The 27,871-nt window shown below is 34.0% G+C and overlaps 1 protein-coding gene across 1 annotated transcript in view; it reads right to left on the bottom strand.

Moving 5' to 3' along the window:
- LOC121410759 (pheromone-regulated protein PRM7-like) overlaps window positions 1-18,408 on the bottom strand; it is a 43,017-nt gene extending 24,609 nt beyond the window's left edge. Inside the window, exons 1-5 of the mRNA XM_041603044.1 lie at window positions 18,102-18,408; window positions 11,775-11,884; window positions 7,087-7,215; window positions 1,917-1,946; window positions 98-115 (exon numbers count right to left, since the gene is read on the bottom strand). Coding sequence (XP_041458978.1) covers window positions 98-115; window positions 1,917-1,946; window positions 7,087-7,215; window positions 11,775-11,865 — 268 coding nt within the window. The 5' untranslated portion in view covers window positions 11,866-11,884; window positions 18,102-18,408. The remainder of the gene's footprint in view (window positions 1-97; window positions 116-1,916; window positions 1,947-7,086; window positions 7,216-11,774; window positions 11,885-18,101) is intronic.
- Between the last annotated feature and the right edge of the window lie 9,463 nt (window positions 18,409-27,871).

Genomic DNA, 27,871 nt, shown 5'->3' with positions numbered 1-27,871 from the left:
TTCATCCTATTAAAAAAGGCTCTTTATTTACAATCAAAATAACGTTGATTATCGCAAAGACATTGTGTTCTCGTTTCTCATTGTTCGTGCAACTTACCAATTGATTCGGTTGTTACTGCAGGCATAAAAATAGATTTAAGAAATAACGCAAAAGTTAGTTTTAACAAGATATAGGGTGATTGTCGACATTATTCTAAGACAAAAAAACGAAACATGAACATATTGTTGTTGGTCAATAACAAAAGAAAAACATAATTCTGAATAACTTTGTGGAATTTGTGCCATGAAGAAAATGGAGGACTTATCTGTAAAGATCAGTGTCCTTGTGACAACACTGTCTTATGCGGCCAGTTTGAATAGAAGTATCACATTAATATTAAATCATCTAAAACCTTCACATCGAGTAAAGTCGTGGCCCGAGCTCCAGAAAATTGCTATTTGCTAATACTTATTTTGAACATTAGATTTCAACACTTTTTTTGTATCCCTTAATACATCCATAATGCAATACTTACTGGGTTAATTGAATCTTCTTAAACTCTTATTTAACTAAACCAATCTTTTTTTTCTTTAAGGAGTTGTGGGAAACGGTTGCATAATTGAAATATATTAATTCCCTTGTACTAAAGACTTTAAGTATAGTACTAAACCTAATGGAAATTTAATAACTAATGTTCATTATCATGTGGAAAATGACTTAACCCTATCTATTCCTCAACGAATCGCGCGATATTTTCGCAGCGCGAAATTTTTTGACTGCGCCGCCCGCTGACTTTTTACTTTCAAGTCTTGCGCAACTTTTGAGACCAATTTTGCGTCACCCGGGTACGTGGTTTCGAAATTACTGAACATTATGTAAGTGCATGTCAGACCAAAAATTGCTCAAAAACGTGATTTCGTGTACAAAGTCAATGCAAATTGTGTTTTCAACCAAAATTCCTAAATGCATCATTATTTTTAGTTTTGCTGGTCTAAATGTATTTATTTTATGCTTTTTATGATCACAACGAGTCCCAAACGAATTTCATTGAAAAAACAATGAAAAACAAAAGGTCAAAAAACAAAGAAATACATAAGAAATTGCAAAAAACAATATAATACATAAGAAAAAAGATTTGATATCGCAATTTTTTTCATGTAAACTTGCTAAGAACACCACAAAGAGTTTCTATACCAAAAATTAGTACATTTGGAGCATTTTTTAGGGAGTTAGAGGAAAAAGTATGATTTCGCATACTAATTACGCATAAATTAGCATAAACACTTAATAGTAATTCGCATGAAATAAATCACTATACAATCTTGTAGATTATGTCCCAGGCAACCCGCATGCCAATTTTCAACGCGATCACGCGGTCGACGGCCGAGATCTTAAGGGGGGAGGCCCCCCCCCCCCCGGCCATATGAACTCCCAAAATACCCCGGCCTAGATAGGGTTAAAAGAGTCACTGTTGCTGATTATTTATTTTATCATCATATATCTTCCTGTATGAGGTTCGGAATGTTGCTGCATACAGGTAGGTATTCGGTAAATTTCAGAAATAAGATTTTTTTTCCATTAAGGTATTCAGCGACTTATATGGATCATCATTATACATTTAACTCTATTAACACAACTATACAGAGGCATCGGTCTTCCAAAACAACAGCTAATTATAATATAGAGACTGAAACAGGAAAAGAAGAATTTGGTAAGAGATTGTAATGAAATAAAAAAATAACTTTAGGTATAAATTCAAACAAGTGGAGCACACATAGGACTTACCCGTACAGATCAGTAGGCCTATCTTTAATTACAGACGCTTTTTTAAACTTTATGAGATGGCGAAATATATTCTATCTGGACAAATTGACACGTTTTCAATATGGTCGTTTTTGAAGATATATTTCAAAGAAAATAATAAGTGAGGACTTACATGTGCTTGTTGAAGGACTTGTGGTAGAACCTGTGATAGAAGGAGAACGATGAAAACGAAGATATATACAACAAATTAATTGTATCACCAATCGCCCAAAAAGGCAAGGAATATTAAAATTGTAATTCATGGAAACTTTACTTTCATAATTATAACTGCATTTGCTTTGACGAAGGTGACATCCTAGTCGTAAATAATAATAATAAAATGTACAACATACGAACTTTGTTCAATCCCACTTACAAATAGTTAGCAATTGGTTTCAATTTGAGCCATGTGAGTAAAATAAAAAAAAAACATCAAAAGACAAATTAAAGCAAAGGACAAACATGAAAAGGACACAGAAAATATTGGTAGATTAACGAAGCAACAAGATGACAGTGCTCGTAACAACAATGTGGTACAATGATAAACATCAAAAGTCCTTAAATTTGATACATAAGGACATCTTAGAAGAAATAACATTATTTCAAGAAACAAGTACATACAGCAGAATGGAATGGAACCCAGAAGGGGCGACGCTATGATATTTTGACGGGGAGGCGGAGAGCGGAGGGGAGGGGTAGCTAAGCTAGGCAAGGCGACCTAAAGATGATGCTATATTTCTCTCAGTGGAATTACAGAACTTTATGGAGTGACACGGCCCAGGCCCCTCTCAATTATCATCAACTTCCTGGCCTTTTTTTCTCTGATTTTATCACCTTTACCCCCTGTTACACCCACAAATGTAATAATCGCCCACAAATGTAATAACGCCCACAAATGTAATAACACTTTACCCACAAATGTAATAACGCCCACAAATGTAATAACACTTTACCCACAAATGTAATAATGCACTTTACCCACAAATGTAATAATGACTTTATCTACAAATGTAATAAATTTGAAGTGATTTTTGGCGAATTCGTTCTAAACTAATATCCCATAGTAATGCGTTCATATAGCACAAAAGTTCAAAGTCTTCTTTCCAGACCCGGTTAATGAAATATTACAGTACAAGTCCAAGTCTTTTTCCAGACCCGGTTTTTCAAAATTATAATATACGTCCAAAGTCTTTTTACCAGACCCGGTTGTTTCAAAATTATAATATACGTCCAAAGTCTTTTTTCCAGACCCAGTTAATTCAAAAATAATGATGCAAGTCTAAAGTCTTTTTTTCAGACCCGGTCGTTTCAAAAGTTATGATATACGTCGGTGAGGGGTAAAGACAACACTCTAAGCCCAAGCATTTTAAGTGGGTTTAATTTTGAAGATTGGTCTCATCTGTCATTTTTTTTTCAATATTTCTTTATCTTTTAAATAACCGGGTCCAGACGAAAGACTAAGCATAATACTCGTGTTATTCCACGAGAATATGAGTCTTTTGTTTTTAGGATTGTTTAAATCATTTTTAAATCACCGGGTCTGGAATAAAGACAACGCTCTAAACGTGTGCTTTTCTACATGCATGGTCTTAATTTGGAGGATTGTTGGTTCTTAGATTCGTTGTTGGGGGTTGAGTTTTATTGATTTTTTATTCCTGAAATAATTGTGTCTGGAGGAAAGTCGATCTTCGACAATCGGTCTTCATGTTGTTCCACAGTAATTAGATTATTGGGTATTCGTTTTAGAATATTTGTAAAAACTATTTTATTTTTCAAATAGTAACCAAGTCTGCAGAAAGGATGTCTGCTTTACCCACGCGTTATTACAATGTTTTGTAGGGGTAGTAGTATTATTTTAAAAAGACATATTTTTACTGGGTGAAACTTTGGAAATTTGGTCTTAGATTCGAAGTTTTTCAGTTACTTTTTTTTAATAGCCGGGTCTGGAGGAAAGAGTACGTTTAAAAACTCGTGTTATTCCACGAGAATAAGAATATAAGGTCTCATGTTAGAAGATTTTTTTTCGTAACTGTTTTAGGTCTGGAATAAAGACAACACTCTAAACCTCTTTTAAAACAGGTTCTTATGTTGAAGGTTTGTTTGGTCTTAAACTTTTATTTTTTAAATTCTTACTATTAGCGTTTTTTTTAAGAAAAAATGGTCGGGCTGAAAGACTACGCTATATATCCAGCATTAGTAAGATTATGGGGGCCTTTATACTGTTTTTAAACTGTTATTCATAATGTTTAAATAACAGGTAACCGGGTCTGGAGAAAAGACTACGCTTGATTCTCAATTTACTCTTAGTGCATATATTCACAAACAACAACAAAGACATTAATTCCACCAGTTTAATTAACTGGGTCTGGAGAAAAGACTAAGCTCGATTCCCATTTTTTCCACAGGAATATCATTATCGTATCTTAGTTTGGACTGGACTTATATTATAAATTTTGAAATAACCGGGTCTGGAAAAAAAGACTTTGGACTTTTATTATATTTTTTAAACAACCGTGTCTGGAAAAAAGACTTTGGATCTATATTATAATTTTTGAAACAACCGGGTCTGGAAGAAAGACTTTGGACTTGTACTTTGATCTTTTATTAACCCGGTCTGAAAAAAAGACTTTGCACTTTTGTGCTATATGAACGCATTACTATAGGATTTTAGTTTAGAACGGATTCGCCAAAAATCCTTTCAAATTTATTACATTTGTGGGTAAAGTCATTATTACATTTGTGGGCGATCAAAAATTAGTACATTTGTGGGTAAAGTGTTATTACATTTGTGGGCGTTATTACATTTGTGGGTGCAACAACCCCCCCCCTCCCCTTCTTGAAATGTCAAGTGCAACGGTCGCCCTCTACCCACGTGGTGCCGCCCCTACAGTACAATATAATTCAAAGCATTTGTATACATAGTATGAGGAAGTACATATAAGGAAATATGGTATACAATTACAGATCTCGCACACAATTACACTTAAATAATCCATGATGAATTACAGCATGACTTTACTAAACCGATCTATGAACTACAATGTATGGCACGTGACTTATCTTAATTTCTTTATTAGGAGACAGACTGTTGGAAAGCACTATGAAGATATGAAGCTTTAAACAAATATCAAAACCAGCCCCGTGTGATACAAACTTGTGTAGTAATTTGCCTCACCGAATACCAGTAATTGACATGTACGTTGTTCATGTATCTCAAATTGAAACTCTTGCAGCCGGATATATATCGATATGAATCTTTTATTTCAGGGGTTCTGAAAGAAAGGGAAAGTATGTATGAATGGAACCCGCTCGTAATAACGTTTTAATGATTGTTTTAACTGTTATTGTCTATTTTTCTGTACATGATATTGTTATCATCGTGTTTTTTTATGTATATGAAATAACTGCTCATTTAAATAATAAAATCACATACAAGCACATTACACTAATAATGATATGCATGTATATCTAAAACGTTCGCGTTGGTGGATGAAAACTACATAGAATTTGAAGACATAAGCAATACTACATTGAGTAAGCAAATGAGTGAGTGAAAATGAATGACGCTACACAGTTTGATTATGATTTTATTATTTTTAATACAAATATTCAATAATTATCGACTTAATCAGGAACTTCTGCCTTCCCTAAAAAAATGACATAAATTAGGATGATTTTAAAGTCCTAAGGGTTGTCAAACAACATCAAACATGATTGGAACCAGTAATGCTACTTGGTACTTTTGAAGAAAGAAAATAATTTGATGATATTTCATTTCATTTCATTTTTTCCATATCCTACAATAAAATTCAAGAGAGCCAATTGCGTCATGACTCATATTCTATTTAATAAAAAATATTTTCATTTTACCTCCAAAATATTAAACTTTAATTTTCAATGAACATTTTAAATTGGGTACTTCTTTATCATCAAAGCAGATACAAAATTGAAATATTTAATATTACATGAAATAAAATAGAGAAGAAAAGTAAAGGAGTAACATCATTAATTCCCTCGTGTCAGAATGTGCATAACTGTTTTGAAAACTAAAATTGAAAAAAAAATGTCGTAACTTCCTTATTTTACACCCAGCGATAAATGCATCGCCTATACATGTATGTATTTGTTTCACCGACTATTTCTCCGCAGACAAGTTCCGCTAACTTTAATTTTGCTCCGCCGAAATTTGCTCTATGCCCATAAAAACATAAAAATTAATATTTGCGAAAATTCATAGCTATACGCGATTAGCTATACGAGATATTTAATTTGCTCTTCCACCAACACCTGTTACGTTGATAAAATTGTTCCAACACAGAAGGCGCATGGACGATGTGGTGGTGGAGGGGAGGGGAGCTAGGGGGGGGGGGTAATGCTTAATATACCATTGATGATCCACGATCTTACCCGTTTTCATGTCGATTGCCCATTTCCGAGTATAATATCGACATGGTTAAAACATGTTAGAAGATGAATTTGAACGTTTATCAATGTCACATTGGGAGCAAGTTTTCAATCCCATTTCAAGGTGCTCTCCTTTCTGAAATATGCAAAGTTTTCCTATCTAGCCACCAGGACATTTGGAAAGAAGTCACTTGCGGGGGGGGGGTCACTTGTAGCTGAAAAGAAGGTTGATTTAGGAGATAGCATGCATGTATGAAATATAACCCCAATTTTTAATGAAGAAATTAAAATACATGTATACAGAGCGGATGTGATAAAGGATATTGAAGGGGAGAGTAAATGAAGGGGAGAAAACAGAAATAATGTTAAGACAAACTCATATACAGCAATGAAAACCCGACTTTTATCATCAGCCATGAATTATGTTTTAATAATTGTATGCAATATTTAATGAGAATAACTGCACAACACATACACGGTATAACACCTCAGATTTTGCAAATATGTATTGCATGTCAATAATATTGAATCGAATAAAGCAGAATTCGTATACTACGTCCATGGGGTAGTTTTTGGTTGAGCAAATATCGGTAAAACACATGTCGGCGGAGCAAATATAATTATGCAGCCTATTTGGGATTTGTCCTCATTTGACGCAGAACAAATGTCGTTGGAGAAATTATCGCAGGAGCATGTGTTGCATGAGCAATTGTTGTCAGAGCATTTGCCGCTTCCCTAAAAAATATATTTTGACACTTTTTCGTCAAATTTCTGAACGGGGAAAACATTTTTCAAATATACTACTATTAATCAACGAACTTCAAAGTTCTGATATGCATCCATTTTGAAATCAGAATTGTCTATGTAATCAGGATAATGATAATCTTCACTTGTTTTACCTGGGGTAATACTTGATTGGGTAAGAGTTGACGAAGCATTCGTAATAACGGTAGAAATTATATCTGAGGCCGTTGATATCACGGTTGATGTAAGGGTTGATGACACTGGCTCTTCGGTTGTTGGCGGTGCTGGTATTCAGAACATAAAACATTTTCCTTTCTCTTATGTTTCAAGTTATAATATTTTCATTGAAATAAGTCTGTAAAGCTAACAGAGAAGTTTCAATTTTTCGGCTTATGTCGAAAGGGTGGGTGCTGTCGCGTTAGGGTGCGTCAACGAGAACGCGAAGATTCGTCCAAAGCCCCCCGGTTTGGCCGAAAGGGTGCGTTGGGAGCGCCACGTCGCGTCGTGTTCACTGGAACGCGCCCTTTCGTCCAAAGCCCCCCCCCCCCCCGGTTTGGACGAAACGACGTGTTTAATAATAATGAATAAATAAATACAAATATTTATGAGAAAGCTGAATATAAGGTATTTTGTCAAACATTGCCAACATGCACGTAAAATAGTGGATTTTCAATCATTTAAAGCATTGACAATTTGAGGAAAAGAAAGAAAAGTCCAACTAAGAATAATAATGATAATAATAATAATAATAATAATAATGATAATAAAAATAATAATGATAATAAAATCAGATACCCACCCTTGCAATAAGCCACTTGGCGCCAATTTTTCACTCCAAATTCATTTCCATAAATTCACTCTTTGGGGTGAAAATTATTATTATTATCATTATTATAAGTATTATTATTATTGTTATTACTTTTATTATTATAAGTATTATTGTTATTATTATTATACAAACAACACGCACATATTATTATTATTATTATTATACACACAACACGCACACATACACAAAAGATACATCTCACAAAATATACTGAGGCAGGGTCTCAAGTGTAAAATATAGTAAGGTAGGGTCTGAAGAGTTAAACGTTGTGAATGCTGACCCGACATCAATTTTGGCCTTGCCCTTCCAGGACACATCTGCCGTAAGTTTTATAATTTGGGGGACACCAAATATCTCCAGGTATACGAATGTTTTCCTTTGTAATAAGTACACACCTGCAAAGTATAAAATTGAAGGTAAGTTACTTTTTTTATTTGAAAGAACCTTGAAATCAGTCATAATTTTTACATGTATCAATATTACACCATAAAACATTTCCACCGAAAAATCCTCATGCAGCATGCCGTCATTGTTTTTTTTTTACCTTAAAAAGAATGTTTGTGCCATATGATGATTTATGTTCCTATGCAAGTTTCACATATCACTCGTCTTTTTTGTTTGTTCAGCTTTCTTATAAATATTTATTATTAAACACACCCTTTCGTCCAAACCGGGGGGGCTTTGGACGAAAGGGCGCGTTCCAGTGAACGCGACGCGATGCGGCGCTCCCAACGCACCCTTTCGGCCAAACCGGGGGGCTTTGGACGAATCTTCGCGTTCGCGTTGACGCACCCTAACGCGACAGCACCCACCCTTTCGAAATAAGCCCATTTTTTTCAACATTATTATGGATTAATCTAGGCGAGGGTAGGCTTTGCATGCACACGGTCTGCTGTTATTTAATCGAATGTTTTTTAACCAACTTTAAATATTATTGGTTGATAAAATAGAATTTAGAGAGATGTTACACATGCAGTGATCATGTAGTGTCATATGTTATTTACTTTCCCGTCGCGTTAGTGTTATAGTTATTACATGATGTAAATAGTTATTACATAAATTTCTGTAAGGTAAATTTTTCATCAAAGACTATGAGGAAATCCTAGATTATTTGGATAATCCGATCAATAAATTACAAATTGTCCTACATTCTTCTAGTCTATTCCAGTTTAAAGGAAAACACAAGCCCAATAAGCAAAACATTAATTAATCTTCATCGAAATCTAATAAAGAATGCAAAGTTGTGACTTATTTTACATTATTTCCATGCAGTTGTATGCATTATCTTGGAAATGAAAAAAGCTAAATGATGTCAGCCTCATTTTATTGCTTTTGAAATTTAAATTTTATTATTAAAGCTGCATTGACTACTTGCTTAATTTGTGAGATTTTCGCAGTAACAATATTCGTTACTTGGAGTATGTAAACACGCTGTTTATAATGTATAGGCCCGTCACTTTTACAACAAATGTTAAAAGTTTTATTCAAAAAATATTTTGACCTAGTTCTTTTAAAAAACTTGTTTAAAAGTTTAAACAGCTTCTTTAAAACTTTAAGCAATAGTTGTTATATAGTGACGGGCTTGAACGACATACTTTATTTTAAATAGCGTTTATACACTTCAATGAAATAAAAAAAAATTAAAAAATAAGGTGTCTGAGATGTAATCAGCTCATTCGGTGCATATTCCTGATAACAATTATTTAGTATACAGAAATACGTTGAAAATCATTATTAAGGTGCAACAGTAATCATTCAACAAAGACAATTCAAAGAACAAACTACAGAAAACACTCGACTGAAGAAGTAACAGAAAGAACACAAAAATATCACATTTATTCATTTGTTTATTTGTTTACTTAGTCACTTAGTTAGTTGGTTAGTAAGTTATTTAGTTAGTTGGTTAGTTTATTATTTACTTATTTAGTTAGTTTTATTTCAGCAGGGTAGCCCCAGTAGTAATTGACATACTGTTTTACATATAGACCATGCATGACATAAAAACAAAAAATGCGAACATTTACATAAACAAAACATAGTAAAATTAAAAAAAAATCAATTGAAAGCTCGGATAGTCAAACTTATTAAGAAAAATAGAAAATCATTTTATATGAACAAATTCTGATGAACAAATCATTTCATCATACTTACAGAATGTGTTAAGATAAAGGAAATCGTAATTTACACTTTTTAGGATCAATAATGAATATCTTTTTAACAAAGTATACCAAGGTTTAATACTTGGTACATCGTAGTCTTATACGAATTGCATAATAAACCTCTTATTCTTTAATTAAATAGAGATCAAAGCAAGTATTATGAACAAATTATCATTCCCTTCATCATCGATTATATAATTTCTATCATAATCGGTTATTTTCGCTTTTTACTTGAATGAACATAATAATAATACTAATAAAACACAATAATGATAATAACAATAATTATCAGTAAGATAGAGAAAAAATATGTAATACTGAGTATCCGACAAAAATAAATTCTAATAGAATTCACCAAATTAATGGAACGTGGCAGATGAAATGCAAACATACATTGGGGCAAACAATTTTTTCAGTTAAAATTTAATAATAGTGAAATAATTTAAGATAAGCGCTAAAAGAAATGGGCTGTCACATGCCTGGAAGGTTTTTGCAGCACCTTTACAGTGAAAAAAATTGAATTGATACTAGAAAATAGTATATCCCATGCTTAAAATTCAGTAGCCATTCGATATGGTGTGAGAAAATAGCACATGCACTGCAGTGACCAGAATGCATGATGCATATGATGCAGTGAATGTGATTAATTATATTTTTTATGCGAAAAAGATAAACGGAAAATTCCCTCTCGTATTTCGGACTTAACGGGCGATTCAATGCATAATAATTATAAGAACCTTTGGTCTATACCCTTTTTCAAATTCAGGTGAAATAGACGTTGTATATGCAAAGTGACATCAGAAATTGGTTGGCCCAAAATGTAGTAGACCTTACATGAAAATCTGAACAACACATAAACAAAATAGGTAAATGGGAATACATCTATTTTGTGTTCACTTTGGCAGAAAACTGTTGTATGTTTTGTACATTTATCATTTGGATAATTCAAAGGTCAGTTCGTTACACCTAATTAGAGGGAAACAAATTTAAAGATAATTCACAGAAAAGATGGAAATCTTCAATTTGTAGTGATGGGTATAATCATAGTCTGGATACATGTAACTACATGTATATATAATTATACTGCCCATATCTAAGAACATAACTTCCTGTGACGTACGTAGCTAACCATGGTTTCTTGTTTCAGTCAGATATTATAAAGGTATCTATATCATGTTATATATCAAATGGCTTGTCAAACCAGCACGAACATGAAAATCACGGCTTTTTTTATTGAACCCTGTTTGAGGAAATTGTATATGGACAAATACACGTCTCAATTTTTCAGGGCCTCTTTTTATAACGCAACTGACCAATATTTGTAATCCTCGATTGAAATTTATTTCAGGATTTATTTTTTGATGATGTGAATTGGGCTTTATCTAGAGGTATCAGCTTCACACAAAAAAGTTTTATAATATCAACTCATTCAAGTAGAAGCCAATCTTAAAATAACAACCATAAAGTGTAAGGTTAAAAAAAATAATGCAATTGTTCTTATAGCAAGTTATTTCGTTTCATTCATAAGTTGCATCAGTCAATTTTTTTTAAAAGCTTGCGTATTACATTATCCCTGATGCCATCACTTCTCTTCGTAGCACATCAAATTAATATGTAACTTTTCACAATGATTTAGACAGTGGTGCATTTAAAAGGCAACAATTTTGCGTAATATTGTGGGGATTATTTTCATGCTTAGTCTTAATACATCTCATTTAGAGTGTTGGTGTGTATTTATTTTCAAGTGTGGAAATCAATAAAGATGAACTTGAGGATCAGAGAAGATGAAATAAAATTTGATGTAAATTTGTTCTCCAATTATCACAAATACTGATTTAATAAACACATGCCATACCTGTTTGGCAGAAGTTAGGACGTGTGATATTGAATTTAGGAGGGGGTTGAGTACACGTATAGTTTGAATCGAGAGTAAGACAAGGCTCCATGTTTGGTCCAATTCTATATCTGCAAACGTAAATGGGAGATAATAAAGATGGTAATAGCAACAAAGCAACAACAAACACAATTAGTGTCATTATACAAATAATAAGAATTCCCTTGCCATTCTTATTTCATAATGCAAGGTTAGAACTATACACTGAAAACTGCGGTGTTAAAACTGACACCAATTGGTGTTAATAGATGACCACACCCTGAGGTGTTAAAATTACACCCCAGAGATTAAACATAACACCAAAGAGTGTAAATGTAACAACAAAATGTGTTATAATAACACCTATAGGTGTAAAACTAACACCACCAATTTAACACCGGTGTAAAATAATTGGTGTGGTCCTCTATGTACACCGGTTAACACCACAGTTTTTGCTGTGTATTAAATATTGCCTAATTCATACTATGGATCTTTACGTTTAGACATCCATGCTTGAACAGATCAAAATTGAAAAAGAAGTGACAAAGATAAAGATAATGGCATATCGTCTTACCTCATATTTAATTAAGATTAAGATTTAAAATAAATCTTATCGAAGATATCCGTGAGCTGGGTAATTATTACAGTCTAAATACGAATTTATTGAACACAAAGCATAAGTTGAACGAAATTAAACAATTTTAAACGATATTTTCAAAAAAATCAATTAATTCAATTCAATTGAATTAATTGAATATTTTGAAAATATTTTGATTATATTTTGAAAATATTTTCAAAACATTCCCATTTACGTTTCTTTCATAAAGCTCACAAAAAACGAAATAATGTGTATGAATAATGGCAATTCTTGAAGAAAAAATACGTCCTTTACAGCATCCCAACGCTGAGCAAAATACAAAAATGAATTAAATATTTTGCAGTAGAATAACCGTTTAGGTGTTAATAATACGAAGTTAATAACAACCATCACCACGGCCATCACTTGCAACATCATTTCCATCACCATCCACAATCACTATCACCGTGCACCATCACTACTTCCATCGTCATCATAATCATCATCACCACTGCTACCACCACTTTCGTCATCATCATCATCACCACCACCACCACCACCACCACAACCACTATCATCATCACCACCACCACCACCACAACCACTATCATCATCACCACCACGATCATCATCACCACCACCATCATCATCATCCATCACTATCATCATCAACATTAAGAAATCGCCTTCGATTCCTCCCTTGTCTTTCTAATACGAGATGGGGGTCAATCTGATTTCTCTTTGTTTAATTGGAATATTTTAGCCTATTCAACAAACTGTGAAAAAAAGAAATACAAATGATAAACCAGTCATATATAAGATACCCAATAGGTCCATGCATTGACTACTGTGTTGTCTTGTTTCCTTGTCCATAGTCTCATCACCGATTTCTGTAAGCTCAGTGGATTATTCCAATTGCTCCTATTACAAATTCATAGAATTATATTTTTTCACTACATTTATACATGAGTCACATGAAATTAATTTCGAAAGTTGAGTCGGTCCCTAAACACCACTTGAGGAAATACTAGGGTTGTAAACCAACGTCTAGTATCCTCCTTTTTGTTGGTTTTAAACATATACAATTAGTGGAAAAGGAAAAAAATCGCCATATATCATAAAGATTCAAATGAAAAGGAAAATCAAAGCCCATCTTAAGCATAATGTAAATTGAATTGTTTTAATAATCTAATTTCCTTTTAAAAAAAATATGATATGGATTCGTGCCGTAAATCATGATTTTAACGTAAACACAACAAAGAAAATAAAATCATTAAATGTTTTGATAAGTAAAGCTTATAGAGGGAAGGAGAGTCGAGACCCTTAATGTGATCAAGACGATTGGTAGAATAATGAGTGTATCAGGAAGTTTGAAGAATATAGTAAATAGGACTATACAGAGTCCCTAATAACAATATTCTATAACAATATAATAATATTTCAATTTCAATTTCGAGTTTTATTATTATTTTTACAGCATAGAATGTTCTATTTTATCATGTTCTCATGACTTTATGTTCCGTTTATTCATCGACATATTGAAAACGAGTTTTTGATGAATGGGTCTTAGCGTGTTCAAATAATTATCAAGTGAATATTTTTGCTTGAGTGAGAGCTCAAACAAGCTTTTCGTGGTGGTGGTGGGGGGTGCTGTACACCTGGTATTTTATTATCATGATTATAAAATTTAACACAAGAATTGGATAAGTAACCGATACATTATTTCCTCAACTATATATTTTTAGGCCCTGACCTCCTTGGGAAAGAGCTCAAGGAGAAGTTTATCCTGACGAAATTTGGTTTAAAAAGGAGAAGAATAAAACTAGAGAGAAAGATTGGTGAATGTTTGATGAAAATCAAGTAAAGAGTAATAAATTTGTGAACTTAAAAGTTTTTCATTTTTGACGTGATATGCGAGCAGCTCCCCGCACATGTACCATAAATTATAATTTTTAGTAAGTTTGGTTTGGTTTTATTCACGATCAAAAATACATAAAAAATCATGAGCAAAATATGCATTGCATGATCAAATGATTATCATTTATGATAATGATGAATGTAATACAAATTCATAAAAAAACGTTTAAGATTGGCTATGAACAGTCAATCTGTTATCCCCTGAACCATGAATATAATATTTTTCTTATCTGCTTATAGAATGGGATATGAAATGATGTGTCTGATAATATATTCATGGTACAAATAAAATCACTTTCATTTTTTTTTAATAATTGCCTTTTGTGGGATTTATATCAAAAGATGAGGAGCTTTTCGTCTGTGACGTCACAAAATCAACACTTTCATAATTCATAAATAAGTCATTTTGGAGGGATTTTTTTCTATAATTTTCCTCCTTTTAACAAAATCAACTTATCGTCAGTGTGAAATCAAAGCCGCTCCTTTAAAGTTGAATTAAGAAGACGATTCAAAATATTGAGATATTTACATTAATAGCAACCTTACAACCCACCAAACACTAAGAGGTGATTCGACCCCCCATTTTCTTTTTTCAAAATAGTGAATTTGAACGATTTATCGCTACTCATTTTCCTCGAGTTCGCTCCTGCAATGCCTACCGAGACGGGTGTTCTTTGACTGTGACGTCACCGGGGGTATCGTAGTAAACAAGGCAGTGCTGTTTTGTGTACTATGCACGTACGCCTTCATATTTACTTTTGTGTCAAAACTTCATTTTATCGCTATTGATTTTATGTGAACGATGTTGAAAGGAAGTAATAATTATCATAAGACATATTGTCAATAATATGACCCTACATTGTTAAAACTGTTCTTCTTTGTAGCAATTTTAGACGATTTTAATGCCTTGTTTTCGTTCCGGACTGTGTCCGTGGCGAAACAATTGAATAAACTGCAGTTGAAGTTGTATCTGCGAGCCGGAGAACTTGCAAAAAGGAAATGATTAAAATTATATTTATGGCCATACTATTATTCCAAATATGTAAATTCCCTCATAATGATACCATAGACCCTAAAGGAATAATTTCAAGGCGAATAATATGAAATTTGACCAAGATCTTCTCACCAGTCGATAACGTAGCAGACGTGTTATCATGATATATTTATCCGCGTGTGACGCGGCTCTTGCAAAAAACACAGTTGGTTGCGGAATTGCTTTGTGCCGACCGGCCACCCGCTCCGGCGCAGCTAGCTGTCGAGCTGCCGGACCGCATACCTTTCATGCTGTCTTCAACTCACTTGCGAATTGCATTTGTATGTGTGACGGTGACCTCTAGCGTAATTAAATATACATGTAGAAAACAACTCGGGAGGCCGAGAAGAATAGTAAGTTGATTCAAGATTGTTCTGTGGAATGAGCCATGAGTGGAAATGATCCACAGGATATAAAAATGGAGTCAAAGACAAAAGGAAAGAAGAAAAAGACGTCAGGGGATTGCTGCATGGTCATGAACTGCGGTTCGACCATAGAGATATATATGGGGATGGTCTGGGGGTCGACATACCAGAACACTACCCCACTACAGTGCAGTACACTCAATGCCTGGGTGTACTTGAGTGTATTGTATATAGCATATAGGCATGCAGCGCGCGCAGAGCTGAGCTAGCCGCCGGAATTACTTTCCAGCTACTCACTTGATGGAACATCGTGATAAAATAAATGAGAAATAGTGAAAATATCATTCAATAACTCACTGTTTTCAATCTTTCATCATGATTTAAGAGTTCATGATAGTTATTCATACTGTTCTTTATACAGGTAAAGTAAAGATTTGTACATATGATTCCTATTTGTTTGACTTGAGTTGCTTTGACAAAAAATTGTAAAATCATCTTTCTCTCTCTGCATAGCATTTCTGTATTACACCCAGGCACCTCTTACACTAAATTCCCTCCGGTGACGTCACACTCAGAGTGATTTTTCTGTACACTCGTCTCTCGGGCTCTGACAGGTGGCTAATTTCATAGACTTTCAAAGCAAAATATCGAGAAGGCAGAAGATTTTTGTGACATGCTATTTGTTTGAACAACTGATATATACTTTATATTATGTGTGGAACCCATATTTATGGAAACTCACCCCCTTCTTAATTCAACTTTAAGAGCGGACTTTGATGTGACTGTTGGGAAGAAGCCGAATACGGCACACGCCTTCAAAACCAGACACAAAATTCTACGACGTGATGATATTATGTGGGCATTTCATACTGAACCATGCATTTTGCATTTATAGATTTCGATCCACTCTGTGATTCAATATTATCATGATTATCGTTACAAGAACAAAATTTGTATTTCATTACCTTGTTTCCTTAATGGTTGGTGATTCAGAGGGGGAGAGGTCTTTCCCTTCAAATTTCGATTAAAAAAAATTGCCGTATTCTATCTCAAGGCCGCCGCACAACTTAGGACTAGTCCACGATCCGATTTTGAAACACATCGCATTATTTTCGCTCTTTTTCTGAAAGTGTGAATTTGAAGTATCTTTTAAATTTAAGACTCAAATTATACTAATGTAACAATTGCTGATGATAGCAAGCTTGATTTTGGAGTAAAGACCAAACTAGTTTCAAATCATTGCCAATCATACTTTATTGTACAATCGCACTCCTATATCTTTCATGTTTTGTTCTTTTATTCTTCTCCACACATGTCTATTCTCTTTCTTTCTTTGTATTTATTTCCTTATTTATTTCTATGGTTGTATAGCTTGGACACTGAATGTATTTCAGGCTACGGGCTATACTATGATCACTGAAATAAACGACCTTCTACTACTTCTTCTACTACTAGTATCTACTACTATTACTACTACTACTAATATTACTACTACTACTACTACTACTACAACTACTACTTCTTCTTCTACTTCTTCTACTTCTGCTACTACTAATACTTCTACTACTACTACTACTACTACTACTTCTTCTTCTTCTTCTTCTTCTACTTCTACTACTACGACTACGACTACTACTACTACAACAACTACTACTACTACTACTACTACTTCTTCTTCTACATCTACTACTAGTACTACGATTACTACTTCTATATATACTACTACTACTACTACTTCTTCTTCTTCTTCTTCTTCTACTTCTACTACTAGTACTACTACTACTTCTACTTCTTCTTCTTCTACTACTTCTACTACTAGTACTACTACTACTACTATTTCTTCTTCTTTTTCTTCTACTTCTAGTACTACTACTACTACTTCTACTAATGCTGCTACTATTACTAATATTATTAAATATGTCTACTAATAAAAATAACATTAATACATTTGGGAGACTTATCAAATATGCATTATACACAGACCCACAGACAGACAAGTTGTAAAAGCCGTAAAAAGGGATATGACGTCATCTTGAGGTTGTCTTACCCCACCCCTCCCCATATCCAAATATCCCTGCTATCTCATAATGATGGACTCCATGGACTATTTGACATTTATTCTTTATCACTTGATACGTACACACTATTAGCTCGTATGGATAACTGATTGACTTTCTTTTTTTCTCGTCCATGCTTCGAAAATATGTAATAGCTGCACTGATGCATGCATCAAACCATTCAAGCTGCGGGCACTCTTGGTTGACTAGCGTGTGTGTACAAAACTCTCAACTCAATATCGTAGGCAACACATGATCATGTGCATCTATACGTGAAAACATGGACCTACTACTCGAGTATAGTCGATCCATGAAAACAAGTGCTAGATAAATGGAGACGGGATTCCTGGTTATACTTACATTACTCACAGGTATCCACTATAGATGAAAACAGGTTAGGCCTTTTTTCCGCGTGAATTCAATGGCGGGCATTGGCTCTGCATATTGCTATGAAGCATAAAATATCACGGTTGTATGGTACACTCCACAGTGTTCCCCCTACTCATTCTTGCAAAGTAATGTCTTCCGCGTACATGTCTCCAATCACCGATGGTAAAGCTCTTAACTGTTATCTTCTTCCACCTTTATTCAGACGAGAAATGCAAACACTAATGCTAAGAGCAAACTGAACTTCGGTCTTTAATAACTAGGCCTATACATACATGTCGGGGGTCAGGGGCGTAGATAGCGGGGGGGATGGGGGGATGCATCCCCCCCAGAATTTTAGGTGGGGGGGATGGTGTGTACAATCATCCCCCCCAGGTTTCTGTGGGGGAAGAAGCAAAACTATACAGTAATAAAGCAATGAATGCTAGTTAAAATCAATCAATAATAATAGCAGTAATAATCATAACGTACAGCAATGACAAACATGATCAAAATTGGACTTTTATTCAGAGTCAATCATCTTATATGCATTTACAACTTGCAAGTTTTAAGTAATAACAATTGCCTTGCGTCGTCATATACATTTAAGGATCGTTATTCAGAGTTTCACCAAGTACATTTCCTTATAATAATTATGTATTTGCAAAGGAGATAAGTTCAAAATATTTCATTACAGATTTAAGAAAGTGTCGCTTAATCACTCCCTTTCAGAGCAATTGCTTTCATAACACATTAACACTGTTCAAACGAATTAATAAGAAATTACCTATACACATACACTGACCCTTTTCCCAGCTGGCCATGTCCTCAACCCCTACTTTGCAAAGAAAGGTGAAAATTTTCAGTCTCTAAGGAGCGAATTAGTAAATGAATGATTTTGGAATGAAAGTGCAAATTTTGGATGGCCTCAGTGATATCCGAGGGTTTTTTCACTCAATATTCACTCTCATATATTCACTCCTTAAAGAGTGAACTATTTCACTAATTTTTTTCAGAGTACTTTGCGCTTTTCAAAGAAGGTAGAATCATCCAATATATAGACATGCCTTAATTCACGAAGGCAGATTGAATCAATCCATGGATAAGATTAATTTATGGTCTAAGATCACAGAACAAGCCTAACTCGACCCTCAGCGTGCTCATTGTCGGACCTTTGACAAAAAACATAATCATCTCGCGCATTTACGCGATAAAATTTATCTATACAGTTTACTTCCGACAACCCGGTGAGGTTTATTTCATTTCCATACTTAATTCAATCAAGCCTTTGTAATCATGGTGATTTTAAACAGAGCTATAGTGTGCTTATCATTTTAGTGTCCGCATATCTGCACGTGGATAAGAAATATAATGTTGAGCTTTTTTATTTTACCCCTATTACTATAATTGTAATTAATATTTTTTTAGTTATTTGGCTGTTTATTTGTTTATTCCTTTAGTTGTTGATTCATTCGTTTGATCATTAACAATATCGCTACTTTTAAAAGAGTATACTACTATACTAGTAAAATAAGGAATACTAGTTATTCTAGATCATGTTTAGCAGGACTGTCATGACCAAGATGAAACTAGTCATCCGACAAATGACATTTCTCTTATGATCAACTTTACTCATTGTCATTAATCAAACAAAAGATTACTGCCATGAAAAATGTGCAAGGAAGTTTGTTTATTACTGGATGCCCTGTTTATTGCTGAAAGCAAAGTGATTAAAAGACACACGAGATAATCCATGAGGCAGATCGTGTTACTTTGTTATCTTTAACTCGTCTGCTTTGGCCCATGATATTTTGTTTTTATCGAGTACGTTATCTCCTTCATTCTTTATATTTATATATTAATTATATATATATATATATATATATATATATATATATATATATATATATATATATATATATATATATATATATATATATATATATATATATATATATATATATATATATATATATATGTAGAAATATATATAATATATATATATATATATATATATGTATATATATATATGACCCAGCTAGGGATCATCCCCCCAGGTCTAAGGACCTGTCTACGCCACTGTCGGGGGTACACTCCTCCCCCCACACACTTTGACAGCGATACAAATGCTGTTTATAAATCAGCAATCATTTCGCACCAAAAATATAAATTATTATTGATTTCCAACGCTGATTTGAAAGTCTATCTACCAGCCAGCCATATGCACACGCAAATGTGAAGGAGTGAGGAAGTGTGCACAGCTCTCGTGTATATTTTTCAAATGAGGTATGCCTCAATCAAGGGTCAAGAGGAAACGCCCATTTAAAAGGTAGTCCGTTGGAATATCAGGGGTTTTCCCTTACACTAAGCGGTTAGTCTGCAAAGACAGACATCTTATTTTAGCATCGTTCATCGTGCAGAGTCTGAAGTAAGAGGCTAGATTCACTCATGATACATGGATGCTTTCAGACATATAAGGGGGTTTGGAGAGTATTCTCTACCCTATCCTTGGTACAGTGTCAAATATGGGTCTGCGCTTGCAGGCTACTCAGAGAGCGCCAGGTTCTTTCCAAAATAATTTACTCTTTGCTTAATTCCTTTTTTATCGCTCCATTTGTTTCATTAACTTGAAATATCACAGGGTAGCCTAATTGCAGTTGCCCCATTGCCCTATTTTTGGTGAGGCCCCTGTTTACTAACTACCATGGTAACGCTGCTCAACAGCCAATAAGAATCAAGGATTCAATGCAAGTTACAATAATTGGATGGCAAAGTAACCATAATGGTAAGTTTTATGCAACGGGGTTCTCAGCAGCCAATCACAATCACGGTTACCATTGTAAATACGTCAATTGTAAATTTACAATATTTGTAACTCTTTATGAAACGAACCCAGCATTCCACTCGGCACAGCGTAAGGGGTTGGGGAACGAAGGAGGGGGATTAAAAAATATAGCGTCATGCTTCCATTTGAATTTCAATAAAAAGCAAACAAAAAAATACAAAAAAATACAAAAACATTTCTCCCCGTCCCCTTTTTCATTATTCATATTGACACGCATCTTAGTCAAGTTCATGCAGGAAACGGCCTATTTAATGGAAGTATATCATAATAACGGCACTTGATATCACATTTCCTTGGATATTTTTGCCTGTTTGATTTCCTTGTATTCTAATACATTTTACATCTTTTGCTGGTATATCCTTTTTTTAAAGATGGTAACAAGCTACCAAATCTATGACAGACTTAAAATATGTTCATTGAATTGATACTAAATGTAGAGTTTTTGGCAAGCTCTCCTGACACTTTCCCAAATATTCAGAAAGATGGCTTAGTGATTCATGAAGTCACTATTGCAACGCCATTGAAATATTTTGCCTTGGTTTGCCACTGCACGATAGATTGGGTCTTCTATCAGTTGTTGATTTCATTTCGTTCACTCATGCGCAACAAGCGGGTCCCCTCCCCCTCACCTTCATCCTAGAGCTCGCTCTCTCTCCCCTTCTCTACCACGCACGCGCGCATGACGCACACACGCACAAACAAACAAACATGCATATAACCCTCGTAAAAACTCCTTTTCCCAATTTTGACTTCACATACTGTATTCTCCTCCCTCTTCAGTTTTATTCGTCTCTTCACTCTTAAACATGTTCAAGGGCTTCTTAAGGCTGAAAATGAAATGGTTTGACCATTGGCGGCGGAAGCAAAAAAATTCAGGGGGTGTCCACCTGAAATTTTGGGATGGACACAGGTAAAACATTGGACAAGCGCTCACAAACAAGGTTATCAAAAAAAAGGTCATCAACGTAAAGTTTAGGGGGACAGCACGTTTCAGGGGGGTCCACGTGACTTTAGGGGGGGGACGCTGGAAAGAAATTGACAAACAAAAAAAAAGAAAAAAAAATTAGGGGGACCGTCCCCCCCACCTAAAATTTTGGGGGTGACACGTCCCCCCCCCCGCTTCCGCCGCCTATGGGTTTGATTATATAAAGAAAAGATCAAAATTGCACAAGGAATCTCGAAGTTATGACATTTAAAAGATTTGCATTTTTTCGGTGGAATATTTCTGTGTTTTCATGAATATTCCATGAGCAAATTGATTATATCATATTCCAACTTTTTCTTTTGTATCTTACTATATGAAATTATTTTTAGTCAAATTTTGTTCCCCAAGAATTGAAAATATTGGATTGACAACTGATTGAATGCATTAGATATTCATCGCTGCAATTTTTTATTAAAATGAATAATATCAAGACATGATCATTTTAAGTCCGGAGTACGAATCAAAAGAAATATGTTGATGGCAAACAAAGCTTGCCATTAATAGCTTAAGGCCAATGATAAAGATAATCATTTATTTGCAATAATTCTTATACGTTTTGGAGCCCTTAGAGCACGCTATAGATATACCTATTCCTTATACCAGAGGAGCAATAATTTCAAGAGTTTTTTTTATCACTAAAATCTATACAAGCAATCTTGTAAACATAGTCTATCTTAACAAGCCAGATAGCAAATTCGATATTTTTTTTAATCGCGTGTATTGTTATATCTCCGTACTTGAATCCCAGAAATGTATGAATTGAATCATTTGCATATTTCAATCTTTGGAGAATAAGTAAAACGTTTCATAATCGAAACCCTTTCAGATAAAAATATTTTATTTTTTGTGATTTTCATGTTTATGTTTTGCAGAGACTGAGAGAGGGGTGGCAAAAGAAGAATAATACAGAGAAATGTAAGAGAAAACAACTAGATAAATAATAATTTTTTGAAAACCGCCAAGAAAATAACTTGACATTTTCAGGTGACAGGGACAATACACAATGAGTCCAAAAAAGAGATACTGCATGCAATGTTGTAGTAAAGACACGCGAAATTTTATGCTAGCATCACAAACGTGAATCGCTAATAATTTCACTAGCACAGTATAGAGGCTAGAAGTTCAAACACCTTTCTTCGTGTATAAGCGAATTTGACCCAGTATAGGTTTACTTGATGTGTACCAAATGAATAAACGAGAGTAGGTTCGCCGAAGAAAAATGTTTAACACTTATGTTGGGCTGGGCTCAGCCGAATCATAAAGGACAAGTCCACCCCAACAAAAACTTGATTTGAATATGGCTTAGCGAGAAAAAGAGAAAAATTCATCAAGCATAACACAGAAAATTTCATCAAAATCGGATGTAAAATAAGAAAGTTATGACATTTTAAAGTTTCGCTTCATTTCATAAAACAGTTATGATATTTAAAGTTCAAGTCCATCCCAGAAAGAAAGTAGATTTGAATAAATAGAGAAATTCAAACTAGCATAACGCTGAAAATTTCATCAAAATCGGATGTAAAATAAGAAAGTTATGACATTTTAAATTCTCGTTTATTTTTCACGAAACAGTGATATGCACAACCCAAAGACAAATTAGACAGTCGATGATGTCCCTCACTCACTATTTCTTTTGTTTTTTATTGTTTGAATTATACAATATTTCATTTTTTACAGATTTGACAATAAGGACCAACTTGAATGAACCATAAAATATTAAACAATGCTAATTCCACACGTTCAGGGAGGAATTAATCTTTGTTTCACATATCTCACAATTTCGTAATAATAACATTTAACAGAAATAGTAAGGGTGACGTCATCTATTTCCTCATTTGCATAAAGACCAAGATATGCATACACATGTAATAATTGTTTTGTCGGATATTGAGCAAACTTTCTAATGGTCATAACTTTCTTACTTTACGTCTGCATTTGATGAAATTTTGAGCGTTAAACTTGCTTGATTTTTGTCTTTTCATTCAAATCAACTTATTGTTTTGGTAAGTAGACTTGACCTTTCAACGTATGTGATTCTGCAGAATGACCTTTCAAAACGCATCTTATTTAGCGTTTCATGTACTTGCGTTTTTAAAGATGTCCTTTTTTATGATTGACGAAAATCGCTGAGACCCAACAAAGATTTGAACTCGATCGGGTCTTTGAAACCTTGAAACACAGCCGTGTGATTTACTTTACGATCGATATTACGTAATCGTTCAAAATAGCAAAGGAGACAATAAAGAATCAAACAAGGATTTAAACTTGGGTATTATCAAACATGGTTTATAAAGGCACATTTTTTCACAATAATTGCAAATAAGCTAGATAATTATTATTTCTCTTGACTGTTTTTTAATAGAAAACAAAACTTTCTAAACATAGACAATTATGATTTAGTAATAAATAGTGACAACTATTTACAAAGCAAAAAAAAAATCATACACACGATATTACATCTTTGATAAAAGTTGCTATTCGTCATAATGGCTTTGATCAAAACGCAATATTATTAGTTAATTAAAGTGTCAATCATCCTTTTTTTCACAGCCAACATATATTGGTATAGGCCCATTTCCACTATCAAGATGAGCCTGTAAAGTGTTCAAAAACTTCGTATAGAGAAAAGCGAGTCATTCGAATGAAGTGGCGATTTACATGTACTATTTGTATTCCCTATAAAGACATGAAAATGAAAGCAAACTAGGTAAACATTTATAACTGGCCTTGAGGGGAACATCAAATATATTGCCTGTAACAGAATCATATTGGCCCTAGTCTTTAGAAGAGGGCAATATGATTATTTTAAATTAAGATATATTTCAGTTTCAATGAAATTAAATACCCAGCCTACCCAGTGGGTAATGAAACTGATCAATGTAATAACTTGATGATTTAGAGCGATTCTAAATATATTAATAATAGGCCTGCAAATCTTCTAAAGGCTTGCATAAAGGTTTTTTTTCTGATACGTTATGCAAATTGAAGTTATAGTACGTGATGTGTGCTTTCATTACAAGAAGTGAATATTATTATCATTATTATTATGATAATGTAAATACAATATGTAAACACCAGATTGGTTGCAGTATATACACTGTAGTGACTGAAATAACGAAGCAATATTTTCTCCGGGTGTACTACTAATATATATGTATCATTATTCTATGAGGCACCGATTATCTATTTGCCTATTCAATGGCGCATTAGATAATGAACCCCGGCTATAGCTCCAGCTGGGGAAGGCGCTTGGCGCATTCAAGGAATCATTCCTGCCTGGTACTCTTTCACTTCACCTGGGTTGAGTGCAGCACAATGTTTGTAAATATCTTGCTGAAGGAAAACATGACTGGGATTCAAACCAATGTCTCTCTGATTGTAATACGTTAAGTCGAAATGTGTCAAGATTTAATGGTTGATTATAATATAATTTTGGATTTTTTTTCAACATTGAACATGTCGAGGTTACTAGTCAGTGAAATTGGGATTTTTTTTCATAACCGTAATTCAACACATAACCATGAACACTTTCAAGGCGATATTGAGGTATTCAATTATCATGGGTATGATTTCTTTGGTTTAGCTAGAGATGATTTTTTTTCCCAGAAAAAGTGTGAAGGCAATAAAATGTAAAAAGGTATGTTAGGTGAAAAACCGATACCTGTTTTAATGATTTAAGATTCCATGTATATTGATGAACAATGCAGGCACATGACAGCATAATGAAAGAAATATTTTCTCTGATACCATAAGGACTTTACAAAACAGTTCGGTCCGAATTCACAAAGGTGGTTTTGAAAACCCACGGTTGAGTCCATGGTTTATGCATATTTCCTGTATAAATTACGCTTAATTTAGCGCGTATCTGCATGGTTAGATACGCTATTTTATTCATGAGTCCACTGTTTGAAGAGTGGACACATGAATGAAAACAGTGGACTCATGAATAAAATAGCGTATTTAACCATGGTAACAGGCGTCAATTTGGCGCACTGTGACAAAAGCGCGCATTAGCATTGGACATTTCTTACATATGCGCCCGACACGCGCTAAATTAAGCGTAATTTATACAGGAAATCTACATAAACCATGGACTCAACCGTGGGTTTTCAAAACCACCTTTGTGAATTCGGGCCTTAGGAGTCTATGATGCTGCAGTCACATTTCCCCTACGGCGGCCGTACGGTGAGTCGAAAACAGCTGTTAATTCATTTTTATCCAAACCACCTATCATGTAGGTGGTACACAAAAAATGTTCAAACGGTTCTTTTCGACTCGCCTCAGAAGGGAAAATTTGACTGCGCCATTAGTTCTTTACAACGGTACTTATAAAAACCAAGTCAACATGGTCAAGAATGCTCGCCCCAGCTCATACGTGCCATGTTTAACATGCAAATATTCCCCACATGAAATATACACTTGGGCTGCATGATGCATCCCCACGTTCTGATCACAGATCAAAATGGAAAGAACCAACACAATATTAGTCTCAAAATAATGCCATGAAAACCATCATCCTGCATGCATGCGCAAGAGGAATATCCGAAAGAGATGGTTAAAGGACAATTCCCCTCTAACAAAAACTTGATTTGAATAAAAAGAGAAAAATTCAACAAGCATAACACTGAAAATTTCATCAAAATCGGATGTAAAATAAGAAAGTTATGGCATTTTAAAGTTTCGCTTATTTTCAACAAAATAGTTATATGAACGAGCCAGTTATATCCAAATGAGAGAGTTGATGACATCACTCACTCACTATTTTTTTTTGTATTTTATTATATGAAATATTTTTGTTTTCTCGTCATTGTCATATGAAATGAAGTTTCATTCCTCCCTGAACACGTGGAATTCCATTATTTTAACATTTTGTGCTTCAGGCAAGGAGGTCCTAATCGTCAAATTCGTAAAAATTGAAATATTGTATAATTCAAACAATAAAAAAACAAAAGAAATAGTGAGTGAGTGACATCATCGACTCTCTCATTTGGATGTAACTGGCTCGTTCATACAACTATTTTGTTAAAAATAAGCGAAACTTTGAAATGTCATAACTTTCTTATTTTACATCCGATTTTGATGAAATTTTCAGCATTGTGCTTGTCTGATTTTTCTCTATTGATTCAAATCAACATTTTTCTGAGGTGGACTTGACCTTTAGCTTTCATCACTGTTCTCGGATCTTATAGCAGGAAGTTTACCTCTCTGTTTCAGGAAGTTCCTGATATTATGGTTACCCGTTAATATTAGGGACTTTACGTATCAGAACAGAAAAAATCACGAGAACGCTAAATACAAGAATTTGGTCGATTATGTTGTTATGTGAAATGCAAACTATTCCCGCATGCAAGACAGACAAGGGTACTTTGAATAACGCCATTGTGCTATTACGAATACAGTGTGTCGAAATTGTTTCAACAGTTCGGTATTAGTTTCTTAACAAATTATTCAAATACTTTCTAAATAATTAGCACGAGAATGTTCTAGTATTCTGCCCTGTTCGGATTCCCTTTGTAAACTTGACAGAAAATTAAAGAAAAAGCAATAACAAAAAGTTGACACTCACTTATCATCTAAAGGCCGAGTGAGATTGCACATGAAGTATGTACATTTTATTTTTGCAGATAGAAGTTCTTACTCCAAAAATATTATGTAGAAACCACGCGATCGGATACCAAAGAGAAAGAGAACCTTGATGTCTGATGTCTTTTCCATTTTGGAAATCTGATTATAAAAGTTTATAATGGTATTTTTTTTCATAACATCTCTTCAATAGAAGTAAAACATATTTATCAATTTCACACTGAGAACTACATTAACCTTTCAAAGATAAGCTGCTGAAGGCGAAAAAAGATAAGGGCCCAGACACAATAGTAATGTAACAAATCTACTTCGTTATGTTGAGTTCATTTCAGATTTGCATTTCATTTCATT

This window comes from Lytechinus variegatus, chromosome 3 (genome assembly GCF_018143015.1).
Source record: "Lytechinus variegatus isolate NC3 chromosome 3, Lvar_3.0, whole genome shotgun sequence".
NCBI lineage: Eukaryota > Metazoa > Echinodermata > Echinoidea > Temnopleuroida > Toxopneustidae > Lytechinus > Lytechinus variegatus.
Note: the sequence above shows the minus strand (reverse complement) of the source record. Positions and strands in the feature narration are given on the sequence as shown.